The 23,851-nt window shown below is 36.3% G+C and overlaps 3 protein-coding genes across 4 annotated transcripts; 1 reads left to right on the forward strand and 2 right to left on the reverse strand.

Annotated features, from left to right (window-relative positions):
• Positions 1-765: 765 nt before the first annotated feature.
• Positions 766-4,381, forward strand: LOC132610799 (auxin-responsive protein IAA13-like). Its single transcript, XM_060325197.1, has 5 exons — positions 766-1,180; positions 2,468-2,775; positions 2,962-3,079; positions 3,706-3,767; positions 3,961-4,381. The coding sequence occupies exons 1-5, from the start codon at positions 864-866 to the stop codon at positions 4,008-4,010; spliced, it is 855 nt and encodes a 284-aa protein (XP_060181180.1). The 5' UTR covers positions 766-863; the 3' UTR covers positions 4,011-4,381.
• A 4,795-nt stretch (positions 4,382-9,176) lies between these two features.
• LOC132611621 (3-isopropylmalate dehydratase large subunit, chloroplastic-like) lies at positions 9,177-15,238 on the reverse strand. The gene is made up of 15 exons (XM_060326024.1): positions 15,203-15,238; positions 14,807-14,887; positions 14,139-14,363; positions 13,724-13,876; positions 13,572-13,640; positions 13,371-13,487; positions 13,115-13,189; positions 12,260-12,337; positions 12,074-12,169; positions 11,881-11,930; positions 11,292-11,346; positions 10,729-10,860; positions 10,176-10,223; positions 9,914-10,072; positions 9,177-9,550 (listed from the first exon to the last, which is right to left on the reverse strand). Exons 1-15 carry the CDS (start codon positions 15,236-15,238, stop codon positions 9,410-9,412), a joined length of 1,515 nt encoding a protein of 504 aa, XP_060182007.1. The 3' UTR covers positions 9,177-9,409.
• Positions 15,239-15,302: 64 nt separating this feature from the next.
• LOC132609964 (3-isopropylmalate dehydratase large subunit, chloroplastic) lies at positions 15,303-23,051 on the reverse strand. 2 transcript variants are annotated; one of them, XM_060324193.1, is made up of 15 exons: positions 22,880-23,051; positions 22,624-22,761; positions 21,673-21,843; positions 20,843-20,995; positions 20,663-20,731; positions 20,453-20,569; positions 19,812-19,886; positions 19,580-19,657; positions 19,406-19,501; positions 19,168-19,217; positions 17,881-17,935; positions 17,468-17,599; positions 16,038-16,085; positions 15,793-15,951; positions 15,303-15,696 (listed from the first exon to the last, which is right to left on the reverse strand). In XM_060324193.1, exons 1-15 carry the CDS (start codon positions 22,925-22,927, stop codon positions 15,556-15,558), a joined length of 1,530 nt encoding a protein of 509 aa, XP_060180176.1. In that variant the 5' UTR covers positions 22,928-23,051; the 3' UTR covers positions 15,303-15,555. The 2 variants fall into 2 exon arrangements, with proteins under 2 accessions (XP_060180176.1, XP_060180177.1); XM_060324194.1 differs by lacking the exon at positions 22,880-23,051 and having other exon boundaries at positions 22,619-22,758.
• Positions 23,052-23,851: the final 800 nt, after the last annotated feature.

Genomic DNA, 23,851 nt, shown 5'->3' on the forward strand with positions numbered 1-23,851 from the left:
TTATAGAAATTCAAATTGACCGAGTCAATAAATTTTAAAAACGAAATGGTTGAAAAAAACACGACTAATACAAAATGATTCTCATAATAGTTGTACTTGCATAACATTATTTTTTAAGTACATAACAATGTTATACTCCCTCCGATCCAAAATAATTGAGGTTCGATTTGGGCACATGAATTAAGAAATTTACTTATTCATAAAAATTAAGAAGTGTATTAATTAAAATACCCTTAATTAAGAAAGACTTTGAAACTATAACAAACACTAAATTTGTTCATTGATTTAAGAATGTGTCGAGAGTAAATTTTAAAAAAAAAATTAAATACCTTTTTAATAGACTAAAACCTCAAAGTAAGAGACTCTTATTTTAAACCAACTTTTAAAGATTAAATTCACAATAATTTTGAATCCGAGGGATTACTTTGTAAAGTTATTTTAGACATTTACAGAACTCGAGAAATACAAAATGATTCCTGTACTAATATTTGTTTCCAACATTTGGACAAAAGTGGCAAAAGGGGACAAAGAAAAACCACTTTCAAGTACTAATACCAAAAAGCATGTCAAAAACAAACCAAAAACAAAAAAAATCATGAGTTCAAGAAAATTGAAATGAATGCAAATAAAAAGAAAAGAAACTTGATGAAGAAGAATTTTCCATCTCTTTTGATTACAGTGCTTGTTGCACTAGCAGACATATGGGTCCCATAAATCATCACTATCTCCACCATTTTACCACACGCACCTAAACCCCCCCACCCTCCCCCACACATTATACATTCTCTTCATCCCCCATAACTCCTTTATTCTCATCCATTTTCTTGAAATTTATTAGTCATAAAATCTTGAAACCCCTTTGAATGGAACAAACTCTTGGTTTACTTGATACTGGTGAAAAAAAAGGTTCAAAAATGGACCAAGATTACAATATGGACATGTGTTGTGAAGATGAAACAGAACTTGAGTTGGGTTTAGGCCTTAGTCTAAGTAGTGGGACAAAGGCTAAGAAATCAACATGGGGTGAATATGGTAGAATTTTAACAGCTAAAGATTTTCCTAATGGATTTTCAGCTGGGAGATCAATTAATAATGGTGGTGGTGGTGTTAGTGGTACTAAAAGAGCTGCTGATTTTGCTGGTTCTAACACCGAGGTTGGATCTCCACCTACTGGTGCAAGGTTAGAATTTCATATTTTTTTTCTTAAAAATGAGTTCTTTCCTTTAATACTAGTAAAAAAAATGCATATTTTTTTTTACCTGTTTATCCATGAAGGTATGTTTCGTTTACTCAAGAAATTGTTTCTCTCAAAAGGGTCTTAATGGTTTTGGTTCATATGTAAAGTTTCATTTTGTTCTCTAGGATTCTTGTCATGTGTTCCTTGATTTTTTTTTTAAAGCAGAGTTCTTTCCTTTGATATTAGTAAAAAAAATTGCATTTTTAACATGTTTGTTTATGAAGTTTATGTTTAGTGTACTCAAGAAATTGTTTCTCTTAAAATGTCTTAATGATTTTGGTTCTTATGTAAGTTTTTTTTTTTTCCTAGGATTTTTTTTCATGTGTTCCTTGAATTTGTTTTTGCTTTTGTCTTTGGTGGGTTCCTAAAGCAAAGTTTTTTTTTCTTTGATATTAGAACTTTTACATGAATTTCTTGTTTATCCATGAAGAATTGTTTAGTTTACTCAAGTAATGGTGCATCTCTTGAATGGTTTTAATGATCTTGGTTCTTATGTATAGTTTGAAGTATTTCATTTGGATCTAGGATTTTAGTCTTTGTTGAGTACTGTTTAAAGAAAAGTTCTGTCCTTTAAGATAAAATTTTAACATTAATTTCATGTTTATCTATGAAATTATGTTTAGTTTACTCAAGAATAAATTTTTATTTTTGTTTCTAGGATTTTTTGTCGTTGAGTATATATTCCTTGAATTTGTTTTAGCTTTTGTCTTTGTTGAGTTATTTGTTTATTATTAATTACTGGCTGTTTATCCTGAGAAGCTGGCAGAGCGTGCATCACTTTGTTCATCTCATTACCTTTAAATCTTTAATCTAAAATCTGCCAAAAGTTGCTTTTGGTTTCCCTGTCATTTTGAATAATCTATCATTATATTCTCTCTTGGACATTAATCCTTTTTTTAGGGCAACTTTGATAATTTTTTACAATATATTTTGCACTTTTAGAAGAAAAAAACATTCTTTCATTTTGCAATTGTTCATATGTCCCCCTTCTTCCTCTGAGATTGCGCACATCTGGCTTTTACTTTCTGCACTTGGGTACAGAACATTATCCTTTACTATAATATTTTTTGGTAGGCAGGGAATGGGAAATTTAGAAATGGATAAGTTATGGCAATCTTTTTTTCTCATTCTTTTGACTTGTCATTTTTAGCTAGAATTAGTTGCAAAGTTCATAAATTTGTGGATGAAAGAGTATAATTGATATTCATTTATTTTGATTTCTGAAAGCAGTCAGGTTGTGGGATGGCCACCCATCAGGGCACACAGAATGAACAGCTTGGTTAATCAATCGAAGGTTCTAAATGCTGATGAAGACAAAGGAGTTGGCGGGAACGATAAGAAAGAGCATTCGAAGAAGAAAATCAATCACGGAAACAGTAAGGATGATGCAGCTTCTAACAAAGAAAAAGGGAACCTTGGTTTTGTTAAGGTGAATATGGATGGTTTGCCTATTGGAAGAAAGGTGGATTTGAATGCTCACACTTGCTATGAATTGTTAGCCGAAACCTTGGAGGATATGTTCTTCAAATCAACCAAAAGTATGGATTCTGTTTCAAAGTTTACGTCTTGCTGTTACTTAAATTGGCTCTAAAAATATGTTTTGCATGGTCATTATTTTCAGAAAAATTAGAGCTATTTTACGTAATGAGTCGATTGTTTGTTAGGTGATGTTATTGTTATGAAGTGATTGTTGATGTTCCATTGATTTATATTCTGTCAAATAGGTGGTGAAAAGGAACAAGCAACTAAGTCTTTTAAGCTCTTGGATGGATCATCCGAATTTGTGCTCACGTATGAGGATAAAGAAGGAGACTGGATGCTTGTTGGAGATGTTCCATGGGGGTAAGTGAATTCCGTTTAGTACTCCATAGTAGCAAAAAACCCCTGGCATAGAAAAAACATGGATATATTAGCAAGCCCGAAGTTTTCATATGAAAAAAAATAAAATAAAGCAAAAACAAAAGCATGAATATATTAGCAAAGCCTGAAGTATTGATGATCTCAAGTATATATATTATATATGGTGCTTTTGGTGGACCTAATTCATGAAAGCAAATGATCACCCCTTCATCTTCCCAACAACCATCCCACCCTTTGAAAGAGTGAAAGTATAGTAATGAAAATGAATAAAATAATAGGTAGTAAACTATCCTTGTTAAGGATAAGTGTAGTACATCAATATGGTAGGATAGATGGGATCCCTGTACTTTTTAACATGAAGTCACGGGTTTCAGCTTCGGGAATGGAGAAATTCTTGGTTGTAAGCGCTCTTCCCTTAGTGGGCCTTAGCGTTCGGAATCTGGATTGGATTAGTCAGTCCAATAGGTTCTGGATACCAGATGCCAAAAAAGGTGGCGTAGAAGACCATTAAAAGAAAAGTATGATCGACATCTCTGAAAATTCAACTAGTTATCATTTCTCTTTTCCACTCTATTTCTTATATGTTCTAATACTTTCACGTCTTATAGGATGTTTCTCAACACTGTGAAAAGGCTAAGAATCATGAGGACTTCTGAGGCTAATGGACTTGGTATGTATATAGGCATGCCAAAATAACATACTTCCAAATGAAACTCTGCCCCTCCTTTTTGCTATGTTGCTCGGACTCTTCAAGAATGTTGTCGGGTGTGTCGGGTACAGCATCATTTTGGAGAATCCGAGCAATATAGCCTTTTGTCATTTTGTTTCCTTAGCTCTAATACTAGCTACTGGTTTATTTTCAGCTCCAAGAATCCCTCAGAAGCAGGAAAGACACGAAGGAAAACCAATCTAATTTTGCTTGGTGCAAGGAAATGCATGAAAAAAACAGTTTGTAAGAAAAAAAGTAAAACAGAAATAGGGAAGTGTCAAAAGAGTCCAGGGATATTGTTACTTTTTCATGGTTGCATTTTTTGTTTTGCACCATTTTCTCTTCAAAAAGTGCCCCGCTTTTTTTGTGCTTTTTTTTTTTTTTTTTTTGGTTTAGGTCTCAAGCCCCTCATATAGTTGATACACCAATGTTTTGCCCAAGCCTACTCTTCTCATAATGTAAATATGGGAATGCTATTTTCTTCTTTGTGTGTGTTTGTGTCTGTTGCAAGAAATTCTATTTATTTGTTTATTTTAATGTTGATCAATCTCTTTTTGTTTGGTGGTATATAGAAATATTGTTTGGAATTTATTAGTGGTGGTCATTAAAGGCACTGACTGTTGAAAGTTCTTAACATATAAGTTGTGGATTGTGTCCATCATTACATGACTGAACAGTTGGGATTTTAAGTTGTGCTTGTCAAAATCCTATCATGTGCTTGCATGAAGTAAAAACTAAAAAGTCTTTGGTACTGGAGTTATCATCCAAGATAATACAAGTTAACTCTATTCTTTAATTCCTCACTCCCATCCTCACCCATCCCAAAGAAAAGAGGGGGGTGGGGGGGCTGCAAGGGCGGAGCGACATGTGTCTAAGGGGTCATCTGAAGTCCTTCGGCGAAAAATTACTCTATAATACTTATCAGATTGAGCTTCAGCTAGTTAGCTTCGACTATCAAATGGTTAAAACATAAAAAGAATGAGGTTGTATGGCCTTGATTAACTATTTGTAGTAGTAAGATGTTACTCGCTTTGTGAATGGACATGGACAAAATTGAAAAAAATAAGGATAGTTGCCAATTGCGATGTTTGGAATGGTGGTGTCTAAGGATTGTATATAGTGGAAAATTGTTGTATAATTTATACTATGGAGATTGGTAAGAGACGTCCTCTTCGGGGGAACAAAGGTACTTGAGGTTCCGGGTTCGATCCTCCCTTGGGCTCTGCATGGGCTGGTTAAACAGGGATATAAATGGGTGGGCTCTGCATGGGCTGGTTAAACAGGGATATAAATGGGTGAGCTGGCAGTACCCTGTACGGACAATACCTGGAGTGGGTCCCCCTGAGGGTGGTCGTCACAAAAAGACGCCTTTTGTGACGACCACCCTCAGGGGACTCACTACTCAGTATTGTCCGTACTCAGTCGCTCAGTATTCGACCATTTATACCCTTGTTTAACCAGCTCATGCAGAGCCCAAGGTAGGATCGAACCCGGAACCTCAAGTACCTTTGTTCCCCCGAAGAGGACGTCTCTTACCAATTGAGCTGCAACTCAATTGGTAAGAGACGTCCTCTTCGGGGGAACAAAGGTGCTTGGGGACGCGGGTTCGAGCCGAGGGTGAGAAGAGGCGTGTCCATTTCAGAGAACCAGTTCGGATTCATGTCGGGGCGCTCGACTACAGAAGTCATCCATCTTGTGAGGAGACTGGTGGAGCAGTATAGGGAGAGAAGAAGGACTTGCATATGGTTTTTATCGACCTAGAAAAGGCTTAAGACAAAGTGCCAAGAGAGGTTTTATGGAGATGCTTGGAGGCCAGAGGTGTACCTGTAGCGTACATTAGGACAACTAAGGACATGTATGAGGGAGCCAAGACCAGGGTAAGGACAGTGGGAGAGACTCGGAGCACTTCCCAGTGGAGATGGGGTTGCACTAGGGATCAGCTCTTAGCCTATTTTTATTTGCCTTAGTGATGGATTGTTTGACGCGGCAAATTCAAGGTGAGGTGCCATAGTGTATGTTATTTGCGAATGAAATAGTCTTCGATTGACGAGCTACGCAGCGGAGTGTACGCTAAGCTGGAGGTTTGGAGATAAACTCTGGAGTCTAAAGGATTCAAGTTGAGTAGGATCAAGACAGAGTACATGGAGTGCAAGTTCAGTGACGTGACACATGAGCCTGGCGTGGAAGTGAGGCTTGGTACCCGGACCATCCCAAAGAAAGGAAGATTCAAATATCTTGGGTCTATTATACAAGAAAATAAGGATATTGACAATGATGTCTTACATCGTATTGGTGCAGGGTGGATTAAACGGAGGCTTGCTTCAGGAGTGCTGTGTGATAAGAAGGTGCCACAAAAACTTAAAGGCAAGTTCTACAAAGTGGTTATGAGACCGACTTTGTTGTACGGGATAGAATGCTGGGCAGTCAAGAGCTCTCCCGTCCAAAAGATAAAAGTTGCGGAAATGAGAATGTTGCGATGGATGTGTGGGCACACCTGGCGAGATAGGATTAGGAATGAAGATATCCGGGATAAGGTTGGAGTAGCATCAGTGGAGGACAAGATGAGGGAAGCGAGACTGAGATGGTTTGAGCATTTGAGGAGGAGAGGCACAGATGCCCCAATGCGGAGGTGTGAGAGGTTAGCTATGGATGGTTTCAGAAAAGGTAGGGGTAGGCCGAAAAAATATTGGGGAGAGGTGCTGAGACGCAGTTTCAGCTTACCATGGACATGACCTTAGATAGGAGGTTATGGAGGACTCAAATTATGGTAGAAGGCTAGTAGGTAGTCGCTGTTTCGATCTATAGTCTATTGTCCTTTGATTCTTGCTACTATATGTTGTTTCTTGTACTTCGATTATCTTATTTATCTGTGGTAGCTACTGCTTCCTTTTTTGAGACTGCTCTATCTCGACTTATTCGTTTTCTTTAGTTTCATTTGCATTTTGCTTTGAATTGCTTGTGCTTATCTAACCTTTCTCGTTGTGTTTTCTCTTGAGCCGATGGTCTTTCGGAAACAGTCTCCCTATCTTCCGAGATAGGGGTAAGGTCTGCGTACACTTTACCCTCCCTAGACCCACATTGTGAAATTTGACTGCGTATGTTGTTGTTGTTGAAGTGCTTAAAACAATTCGACGGAGAAGATAAGTTATTAAAAACTTGTCCATCTACTCCTATTAATTTTTTTTTCTCATATATGAAAACTGGACAAGCATATTTCCCTCTAAGTACAAGCACGTTTCGTTTGTCTAATCACTTTACCTTTAGTTTGGATAAGGTCAGAATTCAAAGAGAAAAAAACGGCTAAATGCATATGCGGCCCCTTAATTTTTTTTATTTTTTTTTTCATTTTGACAACTCAACTAAATATTATTTCTATTGAACCCCTGAACTTATCCTCTAGTATGTCTATCAAACCCCTTAAATCTGATTTTTATTAGAAGCAAAATTAAATTGGGGAAATGAAGGTGGAGTAATATTTTAGACATGCGGTAAGCTATTCTTTAGGTCAGGGACGTGTCGATTTCTGCTGGTTTTGCCCTTCCAGTGCTAGCTTAATTAAGAGCTACTCTTTTTTCTCTCTCAATTGCTGTTAATCTTAGCTAAAAGATGACATAATTAAATTAAAATATATATTAACATGTTTGTACATTGAAGATGGAATACTATGTAAGTCGAATGTGTTTGATAACACACTTAAGGATGAGTTCAGAGATTTAAAAGGAACAACATTTAGTTGAAGTGTCAAAATGAAAAAAAAGGACAAGTTTAGAGGGCCGCATATACATTAGGCCAAGAAAAACTGTATACTACTCTAATTTATATTCTTATGATGCCATAATTCTGATTATGACTAATGTTAGTCATTCTAAACATAATTATTTCACTTATCAAGTGACAACTGTATTCCAATACCCGTGGAGTTCATGATAGACAAAATAAGTACTTATAAAAATATAGCCGCATCCAATATTTACACTAAATTAATAAATGCGCTACATAATTGTCTTTCGTACATATTAATTTGACTTTTCTTCGATCCTTTTTAGTTTTTCGTTTTTCCTTTTCTCTTTTGTATTGGATTAAAAGATTTGCTCACACTCGACATCTGCAATAAACAATCGACATCTGCAATAAACAAACAACATTTTAGTATGCTATAGGTAAATGATAGATTGAGAAGAAAGCATGGTAATAAGAAAAAGACAAGTCGGTACACGAAGTATTTCGCGTTCACGTAGGGTTTAAAGAAGGGCTGCATCCCGAAGGACAGTACACATGCAGGAAACCTACCCGATGTAAGCATCAATGGCTGATAACATGGCTCGGTTCCGTGATTTATAGGTCACACAGGGACGTTTTTATCGCTGAAAAAAATTTCCCTTCCATTAAGTAATAAATAAATATAAAAAATGAATGCTATAAATTCATTTGTTTGATACAAATAAAATACTGATAATAAACAAATACTAGTTATTTGCAAAGTGTTTCTTGGAGGTTCCTAACATAAAAGTTGTATAATTCTCATGCGCGATCCATTGTGCTTCTTCCTTTTTTTCCACTTTTTCCCAACAATAGGAAATCTACTCAATGATGAAGCTATCTGAGTTCGGATATCAGTCACCAACTGTTGTGTATCACTTCCATATCTCAAAAGGATCACGAAAGTGACCTTCTACTATAACACTTCTATCTGTGATAAGACAAGACCAACTTCATTTTTGTGGTACCCATCCAAAAAAGAAATTCATTTAGGCCATAGTTACCTATATATCTATCATAACTTTAAAAAAATACTAGCTATATACCAAGCATACATATGAAAATAGGTTTAATATATTCATTTTAATGAGGAGATAGCTATATTTGAACAACATTTTTTTAGTCGAGTCAAAAATTAGACGCTGATCATTAAATAGGCCATCCCATGAAAATTCTGGTTTAGTATATTTCAGCTCTTTGTACTGACTTGCTTATAAGGATATCTCTATTCTACCGACAAGAGTTGTGGTGAAGTAGTAAGTACTCTTTTATCCTAATTAACCACTAAGACTTCCCTCCGAGAATCCGTATTAAATCGGACCCTAATGCGAGTACTGAACGCCAACACCGGGTGGGAAAAAAAAAAAAAGATCTCCATTCTAGTTGAGTGTGTGAGTACTTTATAGTGCTCATGCATTACATTGATTTTTAATCTTCTGTAATGGTCATGTGTAGGACTAAAATACTAATTTAACTTACTAACAGTTAAAGGCATAACCGAAGGGATCCACACAATTCAACATGATATCAGAACAAGTAGAAGTCATGGAGTTGAATCTCATCCCATCGACAAGATATTTTCACGTGTGGTTAGGGCAAATAAAGAGTACATTAGAGAAGTTATATTGAGGCATTAATCTTATAGATGAAGCGATTCACAAAATTCAGCACGTCTTTTCACTTTCCACGAGTACGTAAATGTAACTACAGCTAAGAGAACTAGAGAAACCTGTATTTTGTCAATCTTACTGCATTGGAACACAAAATTCACAGGTATACAAACAAGTGAACAACATACAAAACGTTCAAGCTTAAGCGCGTTTTAAGATTAATAATCAAGCATGTTACTGCAGAAACTCTCGCGGATCAGTAACATGACCAGTTAATGCTGATGCTGCAGCTGTATATGGAGATGCAAGATAAATTTGACCTTCCTTATGTCCCATTCGTCCCGGGAAGTTTCTGTTTGTGGTCGAGACACAGACCTGCAAAATCAAATCATTCGTTCAGCTCAAAGTTGTTCTACATTGCAACAGCTCGATAAACTTTCATTTCCTTGTTAATATAAGTAACTTGAAGAACTATCCATAAGAAGAATGAGCTGATCTTGTACAAACAGATCAATCTATCAACTACATCTTAATCCTGAACTGGTATATTAGAAAGGGGGAAAAAATATCCTGATCCACAATGCAAAGACCAGATTATTATTTTGGATTACAATGTCAAGTATGCTGAATGGTACGATATAGTGGAGCCAGGCAAGAAATTCTAACAAGGGATTCAGAAAAAATGCAAGAATTGGTGACTACTGACAAATTTTTACTTCTAAAAAAAGTGAAACTTACCTGAGGTTCATTCAACCGAGCATGAGTGTCTCTGGGACCACCCATGCAAGCACCACAACTAGGACTTGCTGGTGTATCGCAGCCAGCATCCTCGAAAATCTGTGAACAAGTTTTGCCACCGGATTTTGGGACAGAGAGAGTATATAAATCCATCCAGACCTGAAATATTGGGATGGTTTGCATCATGTGGTACAACACCATAAGATTCATGTTGGATAAATGAGTATCCAAATCCGGAGAAATAATATGTAAGAGCACAAACCTTCTGAGTAGCAGGGACAAGGAATGTTGGAACTTTGACCTTTTTTCCCTGAAATGATTGTAAAACTCCGTTAGCCACCAAAGATGCAACAAACAGGATACTTTCAGAAGAATATGTTAAAAAGAATCGGTTGCCCTAAAAAGACTGGCAGTTTTCCTGAAGTTCTGTTCAATTTTTCAAAGATAGTCTGTGTTGAAGTGTGCAACCAGCTCATCTAAAAGCTTGGATAGTGCATTAATTACTTAATTATGTCTTCAATAGTCTGAAAAAGGTTGGAAAAACATCACATCCCAAACTTCCACCTAGAAGCATCATGTGAGCACAAAATGCTTATTTAACAATAACATAAAGGAATATGATCTAGTTGGATTAGTACAAAATATGCTTTTGGGACTCGTGCATCAACAACAAATCAAGCATATCAATATGCATCCTGGAGGGTTGAGTTAAACAGGCTGTTAAAGGAATTGACAAGTGCAACATAATAAATATCTAAGCTCACATTGACTAAGAATGGTCATAGTGAAGTTTTAAGAAAGAGATATAATCTTACAGATGCTAGAAGAACTTTGGCAGCAGCCATGAAGTCCTCTGTTTTTCCACCGGTACAAGATCCAATATATACTCTGTCAATCTTAACATCTTTGCATTCTCTTGCCAAAGCACGATTATCAGGAGAATGAGGCTGAAAAGTACATAAAAAGGATTAGGATATATTCAAGTTCACTTAAGTAAGTGCATGGCCTCTTCTTAATCTACAAAGAAGTGTTTGTTTGAACATCAGATAAGCAGCATTTCCTTTCATGTGATATTCAATGGGAAAAGAAAGTTAATGAGAAGATCTAGTTTTTGTGATACTTAAATTGCAGGAAAGGCTAAGAAAATAAGTCCCATAAGTTCCTTATTTATCAAATGTAGGGAACTTTTAACTTTTTGGCGACTTTCCTTTCAGTCCCTAATAATGAAATGAATCAAAATCAGTGATATATTTTGTCAATCAAGGAAGCAAACCTAAAAATTCAATGCGCAAGAGAGAACTATAAAGAAATATTGAAGATCATATGCACAAACAAGGAACTTATGATCAAAAGTATTAACAGCGAGATTATGACCCACCTTTGCTACTAAGGGCTCCAACTTTGAGGTGTCAAAATGGTATTCCACAAGAAATCTGGAATTAAATGCAATCATTTAATAAGTCATGCATATCATCTTAGCAAAGGTGTCAAGCAAATTCTTCAACAAAGCTATGGTGCATTTTAATAGGTCATGGATATCATAAAGAGAGATTGTTAACATGAGCGCTCAACCATAGTGGGAGGCAAGCCTTACTTTGGAGGGGAAAGCTTTGGTTTTGTGGATAGATTATAATGCCTTAGTGGTCACAGGAATCAAGTTGGCAACTAAAACTTTTCTCAGATTGATGCACAAAAGACAAAGATCATGAAAGTGCTATAGAATGTGAAACCAGAGAACTGGGAAAAAGGTAGGAAGCCCAAAAATATACAATTTTTTCCCCAATAAAAGGGCAGCCATGTACACGAAGCACCCCGCATTCACGCAGGGTCCGGGGAACGGCTGCACCCTAAGGGGGTGTGATGTAGGCAGGGTAGCTGACACAAGCATCAGTAGCTGATTCCACGGCTCGAACCCTTCACAAAAAAAACACAAATGGTTCTACTCCAATGTCTTTTGTGTTGGTTACCTGGCTTGGTCATCACTGTAAACAGGTTCATAATGCGCAGTAGTCTTGTCCTGTGACAAGAAAACAAGAATGATGTTCATTAGCAAGAGAACTGGTCTTATTTCGCTCAAACGCGAAGCAGCTAAAGGGAATAATTAAGACATGTAGTCATATGTTGTTTTATCATAAGCTGAACTGGACTAGTCACACTTACCTTAAGGTAGTCATATGTTGTTTTATCAGCTGGAATAACACCATTCTTTCCACCAGCTTCAATAACCATATTGCATAACGTCATTCTGTCTTCTATCTTTAATAAATGTAAAGCATAGAGATTTTAATAAGCCAAAACAATGTAACTAGGTTACTTCCATTGTAAAGTCAATAAACTTAAACTTACTGTTGAACTTTCAACAGCAGTACCAACAAACTCCATTGTTTTGTATGTTGCACCAGCCATAGAAATTTCACCAATAACCTGGGATGTCAAATTTACAATCATGTCTATTGGAATCTGAAACTTTATGGGACCACCAAATATGTCAAATTCAACAAGAAATGATACACGATTCATCATTTAACTCACATGTATAATCTTAAAGTGTGATATGTCTCTTCCTACTTTGTATCCAGTCCTTTTCCTTAAGACTAGGATAACCTGTCATTATACGTTTGCTTCCACTGAAGAAAGTCTAATATAGACTATCCAATACGAGAGAAATTAACAAAAACATCATTGACACCCTGTCATTCTAAATTTGTTTACGCCGAAGAAAGGCTAATGAGGAATATAATAGGAGAGAAATTATCATAAGTTAATCAATCCCTTACAGAAACAAAGTCTCGTTTGCTTCACTTGAAATTCTAGACTATCTTCGAGATATATTAAGCGCAATAGTCATATACAAAATGAAGTCTCAATTAGGATAAATGGTCTAGTTAGTCTTATACAGAAGTAAGACCTCATAGTCTTGAGATTGAAGCAGCTGCTCAACCTGAAAAGGCTAGCACACCTTAACAAGCAACTAACATAGACCATCACATTTTTGTAACACAGCTCTTTTACATTAGTATGTGATATTTAACAATATAAACATAAAATAGAATATAATTATTTGTGTACCATAAGATTCTAAGTAGATATACATAATACTTGAGTCCTGAGTGATATACACATGCGCAGCACGTGTCAGTTCCTAGTACTTCCAAAATGAGAAAGATATGAAAATAGTAAGAGGCTGTCTGAAGAACTTACTTGCAAAATCAAATCCTTAGCTAGAATGTAATTGGGAATTTCACCATCCAACACAAATCTGATAGTTTGAGGAACCTGTATTTCACAGTAGATCTATGTGAGAACTGCAGGAACCTGAAACACAGGGATCTAAAGAACATATTTTTTATTTTATTTTTCTTATCCACCTAGAAGTGATGATTCTCATGCTAAAAGAGTTATGCGGTCCAAGAGAAAATCAAATACAATTAGGAACAGAAATAAAGAAGTTACTTACCTTGAGTAAAATCTTTCCTGTACCCAGCACAAAACCTGCATCAGTGTTGCCAATTCCAGATGCAAATTGCCCGAATGCTCCCGCAGTACATGTATGTGAGTCCGTACCTACCAGAACCTGCAGATAAACGTACAAAGTCAAAAGAAGTACATTGACGGACAAGGCATATTAGGATCTTTACATGTCTAGCGCAAACTTCACCTCTCCAGGCCTGCAGTGACCTTCTTGGGCAAGAGCAATGTGGCACACTCCTTTGTAATCTGGATTAGCCTGTCAACATATTCAGTCCTCCATGCTTTAGCAACTGTCATAAATGATACAAAACCTTGGAGATATGAGACTCAATAGTCTACCTGGAAGTTTCCAAGGTCCTTAATGTCATAAAAGTGCTTAATATTTTGCTCAATGCAGAAGTCCCTCAAAGTATCCACATTACGGTTTGCTCGTTCATCAGCTGTGAAAATGTAGTGGTCAGGTATGACAACTACCTTTTCACGATCCCAGACCTAAGATATTGAAGAAAACAAACAATCCCTGGCATTATTATTATTATTATTATTATTATAGCCATAGAAGTAACGAATTTAATCAAGTCTTGGAAGGAATTGAATTCTAACTTGCTCTTGTTTAATGTTTCCTGGAAATTTTCCTCAATTGTGAATTTTATAAACTAAAAAATTCGAAAACCACAAAACACAAATCTTTAAACTTTTATAACAATGACAATGAAACTCAACTTAAATTCACAATATGGCTATTTTAGCATACCTTGGCATTTTCTCCAAATTCTCTTTTAAATACTCCAATATCTGGGCTATCAATTGCAAGAAAGATTGCTTGTGGATAAAATGGGTACTTGAATACTATATGAAGGATGACACTGTTGAAACTTGTGATATCGCAGTAAATGCTACTTGGGTGATAAGGAAAATATTGGATTTCAGGAAATACTTGATGCAGGCTCAGTCTTTGCAAGGTACTCTTTCTGACAAGCTGAATACAATGGTTACTCAGGGTAGATTTTCCATCAAAAAGTTGTATCTGTGCTTAATACCCCAGTACCAGAAAGTTGCTTGGGAGAGTGTTGCCCCCTAACAGAATATCCATCCAAGACATAAATTTATTTTGTGGTTAGCAGCTTGGAGAAGACTTGCCACAGTAGATAGATTGCTCAAGATTGGGATTCATATGCCTATGGAGTGTATCTCTGTGATAATACTGTAGAGACCCTTGATCATTTGCTATTTGATTGTCCTGTCACTGATGGTTTATGGAGCAGGTTACTGAAATGGATGGGACTTCATAGAACCATTGGCACTTGGTAGGAGGAACTTCAGTGGGCTTGCGGATGGACAAGGAAGAAGACAGGTCAAGGAGCAATAGTTAGTAGTGTATTTGCTATGTTGGTGTCTGTTATCTGGAGAGAGAGGAACAACCTCAGGTTTCAGGCAGGGCAGTTCAACAGCAACAAGGTGTGCAGGGAAATAGCAATTCACATACACATCAGAGGAAACAAGCTGCAGAAGTGGCGAGCCACACTGGATTCTTTAAATCACATGCCATAGCTGTAGATTTTTATGTTGTACTCAGGATTAGCTTGTACTGCTGTTTTCTTTATTTTGTAGTAGAAGAGGTTAGGCAAATGTAAATGAATGCATCAACTGTGTTGCTTGCAGCTATATTCTGTTTAGAGTTTTTGTAGCTGTTGGGAGATTTCTGAGAAGTAGGTGGTCAGCTCCTACTTGGTTTTGTAATTATCACTTCTGGTATCAATAAAATTTTGCTTACCAAAAAAAATATTTTCAACCGGGCCTTTTGAAGTTCTAAGTTACCAAAATGTCATTTCTTGATTCTGTTAGTTTCTGCATAACTAGCAAAAAACCACATCTAACATTGTTCCTTTGAGCTCACAGAAGAGCTTGAGCCAGAATATACCTCGAAATTTTGTTATTCTCATTGCATCGACTATCAGAATTTAGTAGTACAACTAAGAAGACAAACTATTAGTCCTTATTCAAGTTCCAAAAAGGTAAAAATAACCAAAAAAAAAAAAAATGAAAGTAGAACAAAACAGCCCTCTTTTAGTATACTGCAACGGTATGAACAACAGCTTAGGCTCTGTTATCTGCTAGTGTACACAACATATTGTCCAACTCGAACCGAGAAAAAGTTACTCTTAAGAACTTCACAGCAAAAATTCTCTAGGATCAGTGACTTTGCCAGTTAATGCTGATGCTGCAGCTGTATATGGGGATGCAAGATAAATCTGACCTTCAATGTGCCCCATTCTACCTGGGAAGTTTCTGTTTGTGGTCGAGACGCAGACCTGAAAAGTAATAGAGTAAGGTAAAGATTTACACTGCAATAAAGGAAAAATTGATCTTCTATTCCTACAATTCACATGAGATTATTAACAGCTTGCCTTAGGTTCATTCATGCGTGCGTAAGTGTCTTGAGGACCGCCCAGACAAGCCGCACAACTAGGACTTGCAGGTGTTTCACAACCTACTTCCTCAAAAATCTGGGAACATGTTTTGCCACCAGATCCTGGAACTGGGAGACTATATATGTCCATCCACACCTGAAACATTTTAAAAAATTTGCATTATACGGTTCGGTCTACATTGATATCATAGCTGGCTAGTATATAAAGATAATATAACAAACCTTTTGAGTAGCAGGAACCAAGAAAGTTGGAACTTTTACTTTCTTTCCCTGCACAAGCCACAATCAATTTCTTAGCCTGAAAAGATCTAATTTAAACTGCTTGATCGGATTTCCTGATTAAGCTCATGTCTTGCTGTTCACATTTTAAACAGAAGGAAACCATAGAAGACATAAAGGAAGATTCTTTCTATGGATTCGGAAACATAACAACAAGGACTTCATCGCGCAAACCGGTAACTACATTGTCTCCTAGCAGGAGATGAACTAAAAACAAGAAGCAGTGCCGCATAAAAAAAAAAATTAGGGGGAACAGTTATAATCATTTGACAAGACTGTGAAACATATGAAGCATACAACAACAACAACAACATACCCAGTGAAATCCCACAAAGTGAGGTCTGGGGAGGGTAGAGTGTACACAGACCTTACCCCTACCTTGGGAAGTAGAGAGTCTGTGAAGCATATGAAGCACCATTCTTGTATAGACCAAAAATCTTAAGGAAAAAAGAAACTTTGACTTCCATATAAGACGTGTACTGACACACCCATGCAACATTGCATCATGCACATAAAATTGTCTACCAGAGGGGCACAACACTAAAGGAGATGGCAAGATGGGTTTATGGGTATTAACTGCGTAAGCATAAACCGGTATGGCTGAAACATAAAACAATCAAGTAGTAATAGATTGTTGGGATCTAAATGTGAGCGGTCACGTCATTTGCCCAATTACTACACCATTAGTGGTAACTTAATGAGGTTGCTTTTGTAAAGATATGGCACCTGGGCCAAACTCAACCCCAAAAGCTAGCTCATGAGGGGAGGATTGCCCAAGTCCATATGAGCAGACCACCAGTCCGTTCCCCAACTAATGTGGGACTCTAACACCCCCCTTCACACCTAGGCCCAACTGGTGCATGGACCGAGAGCCCAAACAGGGATGGATCTGGCTTTGATACCATGTAAAAATATGGCACCTGAGCCTAACTCTCAACCCCAAAAGCTAGCTCATGAGGGAAGGATTGCTCAAGTCTATATAAGCAGAACACCAGTCTATTCCCCAACTAATGTGGGACTCTTAACTCACTCTAACACCCCCCTTCACGCCCAGGCCCAACTGGTGCATGGACCGAGAGCCCAAATAGGGATGTACCTGGCTCTGATACCATGTAAAGATATGGCACCTGAGCCTAACTCAACCCCAAAAGCTAGCTCATGAGGGGAGGATTGCCCAAGTCCATATAAGCAGAACACCAGTCCATTCCCCAACTAATGTGGGACTCTAACCCACTCTAACAGTTTTCAAGTACTTGTCACGAGAAGTGAAAGGCTAAACTGCCACCAACTCATGAAGTGGATGACTTCTTGCTGAGCCATGGCCAATTAAAAGACTACATTGTTAGAACTATTAAGAGGAGTAAACATCTTACAGAAGCTAGAAACACTGTTGCTGCAGCCATGAAGTCCTCTAATTTTCCACCAGTACAAGATCCAATATATACTCTATCAATTTTCACATCTTTACATTCTCTTGCGAAAGCACGATTATCCGGTGAATGAGGCTGCAAAATGCAGAAAACATTTTAAACATTTAGAGCAAATGATACTTAGAATGAGAGTATGACACAAAACAAAGCTTCCGAGCAAATATATCAACACTAAGCAAGACACTATACTAGTTGATTATTCGCAAGAGAAAATTGTAAAAATGCTACTGACTCATGTTCAAGCTTTTGCCGACTTATCATTTAGAAGAAACATACAAAATTATATTGATAGCACAACACTTTTAAATACTAGTGATGCCTTCAACAAATGGGAAAAAGATAGATCATAAACCAACCTTAGCCACCAAAGGTTCCAACTTGGAGACATCAATTTTGTACTCTTTAAGAAATCTGAGATGAAAAAAGAAAATATCTCATAAAGGTCATGCTGATGTGAACCTACAAATGGTAACAAAATATCGATTCTGGATACGACGAGAACTTGTTACAACAATGAAGCAACATAAACAGAAGCGAGTACAATTCCGTGTCCTTGAAATTGGACACCAAATGTGTCATTCTTTTCACAATTCCATTACTTGTGTGTCATAGTTTGATCTCGAAAGATAGCCATGCAATACAATTAAGTAACAAGAAGTTACAACAAAAACGCACTAAAAGAACCAAACATTATTTGACCAAATTCCAGAAAATGAAGAAGGGGAACAAAAAGGAGTTGCGTTCCTCTGAGCAAACACATTTCCACCAGTTTGAGACTAAGGATAATTTGAGACTCACCCTTTTATTCCCATTGCTAGTTTGATCAAAGCAAGTGAAATTAAAACCTATTGCTCCTGATTCAATCTCAAGTTTCATTAATTTCCACTGAAATGATTTAGAGGAAATCAGAGATCTTTTTTCCAATATAACACTGGTAAATAAACTTAAATGTGGGATAGCAACCCATACTTGCGTGTGTTGCTATTAAGAAGGCTCTATTAGAGCAAAAGAATGTGCAGGAGGTCCATCCAGAGAATGTAACCAAAAAAACTATATGTTTAGCAAAACGAAGATCAATACACTTGATCCTGCTATAGTATTCAGGATAGATGTCAAAATGACCACATTGGGTAATAACTGCCAAAAAGCTTTAATAAAGCTTAAGGATTGAAATTCCAACTAGAAAGGGCGCATTCACAAACACCCGTACAATAGCTCCACATAATTTTTCCCAGATCATAACATTAAGGTAATGTGTAGAAAGTGAGCCACACTTTGTTGTGCTACATTCCAGAAAAATAAGCAGATACATGAATGCATATTACAGAGGAGATGAGAAGGGGGGGAAAAATCAATTTGAAATTCCAATTGAGGAAATATTACACTACACACAGGATTTGGACAAGTGGGAACCACTAGAATGTACCATGGCTGGACCTTAATGTAATGTGAGGAAGCATGGTGCATAACCATTTCCTTCTATATTTGCAATATGGATGTGCTGCTATTTCAAGTACTAAAAGTCGAGCATGTGAATCAAGTTTATAATTACGTTATTATTAAGAAAAAGATACACCGTATACACACTAGAATTATGTGAAACCATTATGGCTTCATAAAATAAGGTATACAGTGTTAATTACCTGGCTCCTTCATCGCTATAAACAGGTTCATAAGGCACAGAAGTCTTGTCCTGTGACAGCATCAAATGAATATACATTAGCTTTCGAGTAACAGCTCTTTTCCTTCACTAGACCAAGCAATTAAGACATTAATATATTATTGATTTTGGACAGCATGTGCTGGATAACATTAAGCCCATTACGGAGGGGGGAAAGGATCTAAAGAAGTAACTTGAACCCACGGCTTGGATCCATTTACCTTGAGATAGTCATAAGTTGTTTTATCGGCCGGAATGACACCATTCTTCCCACCAGCTTCAACAACCATGTTGCATAACGTCATTCTTTCTTCCATCTATTACAGCAACAAAAGCTGTTTAACTTCTTAAATATGCAACCTGCTTAATTCCATCAAAATTTCAAGAATGCTTACGCTGAAGCTTTCAACTGTGCTGCCAACAAACTCCATTGTTTTGTATGTAGCACCAGCCACAGAAATTTCACCAATAATCTGCAACATGAAAGTACGACAACAAGTGGATTTGGAATATTATTGGTCTAACAAAGTTTGCAGAAGACAGAAGTACAGAAGATAGCAGCTCGTTTTGTCCACATAAGGCATCCAATTAATAGAAATGAGCTACAATGCATATAACAAAACTTACTTGCAAAATCAAATCCTTAGCTAGCAGGTAACTTGGCATTTCGCCTTCCATGACAAATCTCAGAGTTGGAGGCACCTACATCATACAGATATAAATTCATAAATGATGTCCATTAGCAAGAACAACCTTTATTTTGTTTATTTAATACAAATTAAGAGGGCTAATGGATAAGTATCATATGAAAGTCTCAACTACAGGCATTCAACAGTAAAAATAGAAAGTTTGAGGTTTTAAGCAAAGAAGGTTCTCAACATCATGTGGGATGCAAAGGAGAAAAAGCTCAGTTCAGTATCCAAAAGTGATACAGTAGACACAAAATCTGAAGAAAATAAACTCTGTTTCAGCACCAATGTTAAATTGTTAATCACACACAGGTGATGAAGATCCAAATTTTATTGGTGAAAAATGTCAATGACCATACTTTGCATATCACAGCTTTAAATTCTGAATCAGGAATCAAGAATGCATAATAAAGGCCAACGTACATTAGTACAGAACTTATATCTTTTGGCAACAGAATAAATATTCATAGATAGTGCTAGTCTCAATAAAAGCAATTAAGAAGTTTCATGCTCCAAAGAAAAATAAACAGCACACCATGATACTAAACCACATTTTCTGGCGTAGGCACGTCAACAGACCTTGAGCAAAAGCTTTCCAGTACCCAACACAAAACCTGCATCTGTATTGCCAATTCCAGTAGCAAATTGCCCAAAAGCTCCGGCAGTACATGTATGAGAGTCTGTGCCTAGCAGAACCTGATGACAATACAAGAATTTTACAGAGTTAAAGTATATGCCAGCACATTTTATGACACCTTCATAGTGTGGTTATTGGCGAATAATTTTCACCTCTCCGGGTCTGCAGTGACCTTCTTGGGCAAGAGCAACATGGCAGACGCCTTTATAATCTGGATTAGCCTACACAGTCATCATAATTTAGTTTTTTCATTTGTCTAACACCAGATAAAGGGACTAAGCTTCAGCAAAGCATATAATAAGTTGGATTCTGTATAAAGACCATAGCCATACCCGGAAGTTCCCACGTTCTTTAATGTCATAGAAATACTTAATATTTTGCTCATTGCAGAGGTCTCTCAATACATCCACATTACGGTTTGCTCGTTCATCAGCCGTGAATATGTAGTGATCAGGTATGATGACAATTTTCTCAGGATTCCAGACCTATGGTATCAAGAACAGCTACATCATGTTTATGTGGACAAATATGTGTCTACTCAACTTAGTTAGCTCTGGCCTTAACAGTTTTTAGTTCGTTAAAAACTTCACAAAGAATGACATAAAGTGCCACTAGTTGCACGTTGCTTTGATTTTAACATCCAGAACATGTTTATGAAATTTGAGAGCTTTTCTATTTCCAATACCTAAAAGGCAAAAAGCAATGAACAAAAAGTAAAAGAAAAGGAGAACTGACCATGTAAAGAACAGCCATTATAACCTCACAACTAAATCCAATTCAACTCTATAATAGATCAAGCTTCAAACTAACAAGAAAAGCAAAAATCCTAATTGACTGGAGTTCAAATAAGTTTGTAGTTATAAAATAAGGTGTCATTGCAAAAATTATAAGGATGCTTATTATTCGAAAGTTCTCTATTTGGTTCACCTGTTGTCATATTACACAAACAATGATTATCAGACAATCAGGAATCATATGTGTAGTGACATTTTTTTATACCGATATATATGTGAAGGCACATTTTTGGTGTATATAACTAATTTGCATTTTTAAGTAAGCAAGGAAATGTGGTGTTATCAATTACCAAGTTAGTAATAATAGATAAATCTTATTATCGATCATATTAGCAACATAAGGTTACTCTATTAGCAGCAGAAAATACCTTAGCATTCTGTCCAAATTGCTCTTTGAAAACTGCAAAAGAGGCAGGGCCACCAATATCATGGGTCATCAGGACATCAACATTGACCCACACATTATCACCTGGAGTAACTTCAGGCTTGTTAGAAGCCCTAGCTAATATCTTCTCAGTCATAGTCATCCCAGTCTTAAGCTAACAAATGTTATCACAAAGCCACAATCAAGATTCACTAAAATCAAAAACCCATATGGGAAAATCAACAAAAAGCCAAAAAACTATCTAAATTCAGGATTTTACTCAAAATGATCGTTAATGCAGACGGTGGAGTTACTAATATTCCTCCAAGTGGTGCAGATTTAATCCAACCAAAAATCTAATGGTGCAGATTTAGTCCATTAAAATGGAATAAACCATGTATATGACTCAAATCATTTTTTTACTATTCCTAATTATTCTTGATCCCTGATTGAGCGATTCACGAGAAACCTAAAACAGAAATTCATAAACAATAAAACAGCTTCAGTTGAAGAAATCAAGATTGAATTCCAACAATACAATAGGGAAGTCTTCTAAAGTTTCAGTAAGTTTGAAACACAAGTGATTCTTTTTTTTTTTTTTTTCCATTAGATAAACAGACAAGTTAGATTGGACAAAATGTGCAAATTAATGCTCTCCCACACATTTCTTAATTAAATAATGAGAACTAGCCAATTCATCTTTTGCCAGTCATTTTTTTTTTAATCATTGTAATATCTTTCCCTCAATTATTCTATTTCTGACTATGGGTAATCAGTGATTTTTTTTTTCGAAATATTGGATATTTTGATAGCAAAGGAGTTCTTTAGTCTCAAAATCTGAATAATATTCATTATTATACTTAGGATCATTTTAAGTGAAAACCCAAGCTTGTTTTCTTAATCAAAATCAAATCTTTTTCGAAAATAAATAAATTTGAACAATCAAATACCCAACTGAGCCAGTGGTGGCTGGTTTCCTTTCAGTATGCTTTGGTGACATCACACAGATTATTTTCTTGAAACCCATGTTCTTCTTGGTAGTTTGAATGGAAAATGAAGGCTGTGATGAGAAAGCTGATGAACCCACATCTTTCTGCACCACAAATAACAAAAAACAAGAAAATGGGTCACTCTAAATTCAAGAAAGATTAAATTTTTAAGACTAATGTAGGCATCAAGTTTATAATTTCTTGTGTAGACACAAATTAGACCTTGTTGATGAAAGGTGTGGAGCTTGAGGTTATAGCTGAAGAAGCCATTGTTGAAAGAAATTAAGTTTAGTTTTTAGGAGGCAGTCATTAAAGCTGTCTATTAAAGAAAATTGGAGCTATTTTGAAGGTTGTGAAATGGCGGTTATGGTGATTAACTGTACCCAACCCCTGGATCGGGTCCCACGTTTAGTTGGAATAAAAATTAAATTAGTTATCCCGGAATTATAGTGTTTTTTATCTCATATTAAGGGTGAAATAACAATTTCGAGATAACTAATCCCGGAATTAATTATTTCGGAATAACTTGTTTTCTAACCAAGCGAGCCCTTAGTATTAGTATTAGGTAGCAGTCGTGTAGATTCGTTTCTTCAATGTGTACAACTTTCTATTACCTCATTACTTTTTATCATGCTATTTTTGTTGTGATAATTCCCTTGATACCATGTTTTTTATCTTGATACACTATTTATTGTGATGTCTTTTTATTTGAGCGAGGGTATATCGAAAACAGTCTAGAGCCCTTAGTATTAGTATTAGGTAGAAGTCGTGTAGATTCGTTTCTTCAATGTGTACAACTTTCTGTTACCTCATTACTTTTTATCATGCTATTTTTGTTGTCATGATTCCCTTGATATCATGTTTTTTTATCTTGATACACTATTTATTGTGATGTCTTTTTTATTTAAGCGAGTGTATATCGGAAACAGTCTCTCAAATTTATAAAGATAGAAATAAAATCTGCATCCTTTCCAGACTTTACTTATAGAACCACACTGATATGTTATTCTGGTTGGTAGGTTTAAAGGAGTTCCCCATATATATTCTTGAACACCTTTGGTGCTCTAAATTAGTCAAAAGTCAATATCTTTGATTTTCGTCAAACATTTTTTTAAAACATTCTTCAGTTAGATTTAAACATGTAAATGTCTAGTTTTTTCAAAAAAAAAAAAAAATTGCTAAAATGATCCTCAA

This window comes from Lycium barbarum, chromosome 9 (assembly GCF_019175385.1).
Source record: "Lycium barbarum isolate Lr01 chromosome 9, ASM1917538v2, whole genome shotgun sequence".
NCBI classification, from domain to species: Eukaryota; Viridiplantae; Streptophyta; class Magnoliopsida; order Solanales; family Solanaceae; genus Lycium; species Lycium barbarum.